General features: G+C 54.6%; 1 protein-coding gene across 1 annotated transcript; it reads right to left on the bottom strand.

The window, feature by feature from the left end:
- Positions 1 to 3106: 3106 nt before the first annotated feature.
- LOC106893529 (inositol 1,4,5-trisphosphate receptor-interacting protein-like 1) lies at positions 3107 to 4832 on the bottom strand. Its single transcript, XM_014951579.1, has one exon. The coding sequence runs from the start codon at positions 4830 to 4832 to the stop codon at positions 3147 to 3149; it is 1686 nt and encodes a 561-aa protein (XP_014807065.1). The 3' UTR covers positions 3107 to 3146.
- Between the last annotated feature and the right edge of the window lie 979 nt (positions 4833 to 5811).

Raw genomic sequence — 5811 nt, 5'->3', positions numbered from 1 at the left:
AGTATGGACAAAAAGCAAAGCACCAAAGCCTCAGCTGCTGTAGGAAAAAATGGATTATGGCAGAGAGAGAGACCAAGTCAGAAAAAGGGATGACACCACTGTGGTGCTCATGGCAAGGTGGGGCTAGAGCTGGGGGCCTTGCTCTCCTTCCATGTCCCCTGTCCCTGAGCCCTGTTCCATCAGAAGGTTTTGGTTATATCTTCTTGCTTTCACGTCCTGAGACTCTGAGCCAAAAGGAGAGCACAGATCTCTCAGGGGTTACGCAGCTGCTTTACATAATAATGTCTACCAAAGCCTGGAGATGAATATGGGGTTATTTTGTGCTTTTTTTTTTTTTTTTTAAAGCAGAGACCTAGAATATGTATCAGCAACATCCTCTCTGCAGAGAGGGTGCAAAAGGAGGGTCCCAAAGAGGGGCTCTACTGACCTGTCACCATCAGGTCCTGGGGGGCTTGTTCCTACGAGTGAGGAGCAGATGACACCAGTTGTTTTGGCCTGCAGTTGTACTACGCCAGGCTGTGATCCTATCAGACCTCGTTAGCCAAACAAGACAAGGCAGCAGCTGGCTGGGAGATTTCCAGGAGAAAAAAAAAGAAGTAAGCAAGCAGCCTTTACAAATCTGCCTTAACAAATCTGACCCTCTGCTCAGTTCAAGGCTCGCGCAAGGAGATTTGGACGTGGGGCAGGACGGGGCATTAAAGCCTCAAATCCAGGGTCAGTTCAAAGACCCCAGTCCCAGCCCAGATCTGTGGTGTGGCCTGGGCAGGAGGTTAACATTTCCTAGCTCTCCTGGACTGTTGATAGAATTTCTTTGGCTATTTAGTCTTCTGCTTTGGGCTACCACTGAACAGGGGTGGAGGAAATGGACATAATCCCTGAGCAGAAATGGGACCTGCAGAGCCAGAAAGGATGGGGTGGGATCACAGGAAGGGAGACAAGCAGAAAAGTTCCTGGGAGAGAGTAAGATTTTCTGCTTTCATCTCTGAAGGCAGGTGGTCAGCTGCTTTGATAAGAAAACAGCAATGGCTGGGGAAGGCCTGGCAGCTTCCATCAGTGCCAACATCTGGAGCAGGAGGGACAATCCAGAAGACATGGGCAGCTGGCACAGGCAATATCCCAGTGCCCAAGGATGAGGACTGGTGTGTCCTCCAGGCATGTCCATGCTAGTGCGGTTCGTCCATTGGCTGTGTATCCACAGAGCAGCTGCCTGTGTGCTCCCACCTCCCTGGAGCAGACATTTCTCCTGGAGGAGGTGTGGGAGGGCACTGACTGGTCCATTGGGCTGGAAACTCCCCCCTGCCTCTATGGACAGAAGAAATGTAGGCAACAGGACATGAGCAAACGGAATAAAGCTCCGTCAGAGGAAGTTCAGTTTGGATGTCAGGAAAAGGTTCTTCACTAAGACAGTGGTCGATCACTGGAAGAGGGTCAGCAGGGAAGTGGTTACGGCACCAAGAGTTCAATGAGTATCTGGATGACCCTCTTAGTCCTATGATTTAGTGTTAGGTAGTCCTAACTAGTCCTAACTAGTACCTGTGAAGAGCAAGGAGTTGGACTCAATGACACTTCTGGGTCCTTTCCAACCTGAGGTATGCTATGATTGTATGATAATAATCTGAGGATTGTACAAGTCTAGGAATTTCCATGGAAACCTGAGATCCAAGGAGGCTGAATGCTTCCTGAAAAGGAAGGTCTGGTCAGCAGACCAGGGGATTAAAGGAAGAACTCTTTATTTTACTTTGCTTAGGCATGTAGCTCTTGTTTTTCCAATTGAGAACCCACTACTTTGCTAAAATTTACCCTTCAGATTCTCTCCACCATCCCACTAGGGGCAAGTGATGAAGCAGCTCTGTGATGCCAAGCTACCTACTGGGTTTAAACACAACACTGAGGAGGCCAAAGCCCAGTCAATCATGCAACCAGAGCCCACCACATCAGCTCTTCAGCAAAAAGTTTTCAGACTTTGGGGATGCTGAGCAGTCAGGACCCAATGTCCCTATTCCCAAAAAAGTGATGTGACCCATGGATGCCTTGCTTGCTCCTTGAGATCTGATCCTGTGAAATGGAATTGGCTGCCTTGGTGGTGGCCTCTGACCTTGTGGTCATGTGTGTGCTCTTGCAGCCTTCATGGCTGATGGGTGGGTGGTGGTGTCTATCCTGCTGGGCGGATGGGGGCCTGTCCACAGCAGGATCTCTGCTCCTGCCTTGCCACTGCCAGAGGACATTGCTTCCAAGGAGACATTTCCCAAGGGTGATGCTGGGGATGCAGGTGGAGATTTCGCAGGGGGCAACTCCTACTGCTGACAGAGCACCAACTTCTCCATGTCTGGCACGTCCTGTTCTGAGGTACCTACTCCCTGAGGAGTGCCTGGGATGGGCAGGAGCTCTGCCTGGAGCCCAGTGAAGACACCGAGGCGCATCAGCGGTCCCTCTCGCTTGGTCCCTGCCCAACCAGAGCTGCCAGGGAGTTTCTCGGCCCGGGTCAAATCGCCACCATGGTCATGATGGCGTGAAGGGAAAGCAGTGTGAAAATCATCTTTGTAGCCACTGTGGTCTTCACCGGCTGGGGTGTGCTGGGGAGATCATTGGGAGGAGGAGGCTGCTGCTCTTGGCTGAGGGCTGCTGCGTGGGGATTTCCCTTTCCTTTCTGTGCCCCGCATTCTCCCCTCTTTCTCCCTGCGGGATGAGGTTGGGTGGATGCCATCAGCTCCCAGCAGACCCGGCTTCTCCAAGGTCGATCCATGGTCACAGAAGCCAAAACCTTGAGTAGCAGCTGTGCAGCCAGGCATTCACCTGCTCAGTTTGTCTCCCCCTTGCTGAGCCCCTTCTCTGACTGGGAACGTAGAGGAGAACACCACCTGTGCTCCTCATCCTTCAAACATTGCTCTGAGGGACAGACGGTCTCTGTGCATGGTTAGAAGTGGTCTAAACGCTCCCCGGCTCTGGGGCAGCTGAGCAGTCAGCACCCAATGCCTGTGTTCCCCCCAAATCTGATGCACGCACACTCAGAGGTGCAACTTTTGTTCAAATAAGCCGAGTTTATTGACAACTATGTACAGAGTGAAAGTCCCAGAAGGAGTGGACTCTCTTGAAGACGCGGGGCAGCCGAGGGGACACAGGCACGGCTCTGTCCATGAAGACCTCTTTCAGGCTCCATAGAAGAGCAGTCTTGTGAGGCGAGCTTGCACTTCCTCAAGCTCACGCAGTGCCTTGGCGTGGGCAGCTGGATCCTGCCCCAGGCCCTGGAAGAGGTTGAGGGGCTCAGCCGCCTGGAAGGCTGGGGGCAAGGCGATGTCCTCGGGCATGTTCTCATTGCCAAGGAAGAAGTGGTCAAGGCGTTTCTCCTCCAAGCACTCGCGCAGGTCCCACATGATATCCTGCAGCCGCGAGACGAATTCCCTCCTTGTCCAGCTTGCCGGGGGCAGGGTGTTGAGGAGGTGCATCCCAACGGTCTTCCAGGTGTCGGTGGAAAAGCTTGTGCCCTCCAGGATGCCGGCGCAGAGCTGCAGGCATGTGAGGTGGAAGCTGTCCTGCGGGGCCTGCTTGGCCACGTGCCTGAAGAACTTGGCCTCGGCCACGGCATAGCTCTCTGCCCACGTTGTGCCCGGGATGAAGCAGCCGGGGTGCTCTGCAACCTGGCTGCTCAGGAAGATGTCCGAGTCGCCTTGCTGCACCCCGAACATCAGCTCCACCAAGAGGGATCTCCCGCAGGCATTGGTCAGCTGCAGCTTGCAGGAGCGGCGGGAAGGCAGCACCTTCATGCTGTAGTGATGCCACTGAGCCATCTCCCCCCAGGCTGAGCTCACCAAGGTCTGGACCCAGCGGGCAATTTTCTGCACGTCCAGGTAGAAGCCTGGACGTGCAGCGCTGGTGCAGAGGTCGTTTAGGAGGTTGGAATCCTGATTTGTCCTCAGCGCCTCCTCGGGCTGGTGCACGAAGCAGAGCATGTTCTCCACACCTTGGCCCCTCATGCAGGTGCATTCCAGCTGAACGCGGATGCAGTTCTTTGCCGGCATCTTCTCCGCAGAGGCCTGCTCCAGATGGAACGTGTGCCCACGGGGAGGCTTCAGGGGCACAAGCAGGCGGTAGACCGCATCATGCCCCCGGGGATCCCAACCTTCAAAGGCGCTGCCCACCCCGATGGCTGGCTCCAGCACCGGGAAGAAACTGTTGGCCAAGCGCGCTTGGAAGACGCCAAGGAGGTCGCTCACCAGATCTTCCGCCACCCGGCGCTTGTAGGCCGCGCTCACCAATGCCCCACGGACGCGCTTTGCAAAAATCCTGACCAGAAGTCCCTCGTCATTGGAATCCTCTCCTTCACTGGCTTCCTCCTTGTCCTCTGTGCTGCCGCAGGAGGTGGTCTCCTCTTTACAGCCGCTCTCTGGCTGACGGCTCCTTTTCCTCAGCCGCCAGCAGAGCCCGAGGAGCAGGACCAGGACTCCAGCAACCACCCAGAAGTGCCAGTGCTGAAAGGGAGCCAAGAGCAGGGCGTTCCAGGCAGCTCTGCTCAGCTCCTCGTTCCTCTGCTTCAGGCTTCTCAGCCGCAGAAGACGGAGCTGAGCCTCCTCCTCCTCCCGGAGCCGCATGTACTCCTCCTCCGTGTCCTCCTCCAGCTCTTTGCCGACCATCGGCAGGCGCAGGAAGAAGCACAACAGGAGCAAGACGCGGACCGTCATCGAAGCCATGGCCTTGAAGCGCACTCGCCGCTGGCCCAGGCCGTACTGGGGCAGCTGCCTGCTGCCGCCCTTTATAAAGCCCCCCCCCCATTGTGACGCGTCCCCTGGGGTGTCCCAGGCGATGGAGGGCATCACGGGCACGTGGCAACCGGCCATGCCCTTCGGCCCCCCCCCTGCTCAGCCAGAGCCTTTGAGAGAGTGTTCTAAGAAGATGTGATGGCAAGGTGCCCTTGGTTAGTCACTGCCTGGAGGACAGGGTCAGGCAGAAGTGTCCGGGACACCTTTTCCCATTGAGTCACGAGGGTCAGAGAGCACCACATAGAGCTTTCTACACTCCTTCCCATTGCCTCAAGGCAGGAGCATGGGCAGGAGGGGGGCCTTAGCTACAGCGTCTGAGAAACCAGAGCCCACCACCTCAGCTCTTCAGCAATTGGTCCCCCAGCGCAGAGAGTCCCGATTTCTTGTTTCAGAGCTCTATCAACCAATTTGATGTGGTTACAGGGTCTGCCCTTCTCCACTGCCTTTGCCTGGCTGTGATCTTGCTTGTGTCAGCTCTGTTTCAGAGACTGAACCATGGGACGTGGTCTCTGTGTGGTCATACTGGAGGTTGGAAAGGCATGGAGGTGGCTTTGTAATGGAAATCTAAGGGGATGTCTTCTGGACACATTGCCCATGAGGATCCCATCTCAGCCCCAGCACAGGTGACAACCCTTTGGTGATGCCTGGGACAGGCTTTACATGAGCTCTCCTTTGCCAAAAGGACACTGCTGCCAGGGACGGTGGTCTTTGACTGTCTCCATCCATCCTCCATCCACGTTCTCAAGCTAGGCCACATGAGCTGGGATGCTCGTATTCACGTGTGAAAGAAAATTATAAAACCAGAGCAAGTTTTAAGGGATGCCCAGGCTATGTTTATTTTCTTCTGAGATGGCTCACACATCTCTAATTTTTCACAGATTAATTCTTGCTCCCCGTGTTGTTGTTTTTTCAATTCTACAGAGACCTGAAGCTGAACTCATTTACTCTAGAATGACTGCTGCTTGCTTCAGCTTCCCGACATGGGTTAAAAGCAATAACATTGAATTTTTTTTTAAACACTTTAGTTTATCAAAGCGATTTTCTTAGCAATCCAGCC

Source organism: Calidris pugnax, unplaced genomic scaffold, assembly GCF_001431845.1.
Source record: "Calidris pugnax isolate Ruff unplaced genomic scaffold, ASM143184v1 scaffold183, whole genome shotgun sequence".
NCBI lineage: Eukaryota > Metazoa > Chordata > Aves > Charadriiformes > Scolopacidae > Calidris > Calidris pugnax.
This window is presented reverse-complemented; position numbering and strand designations above follow the sequence as displayed.

Excerpts from the sequence above, each read along its gene's own strand:
- LOC106893529 (XM_014951579.1), bottom strand. The coding sequence starts at position 4,832 with ATGGCCGGTTGCCACGTGCCCGTGATGCCCTCCATCGCCTGGGACACC.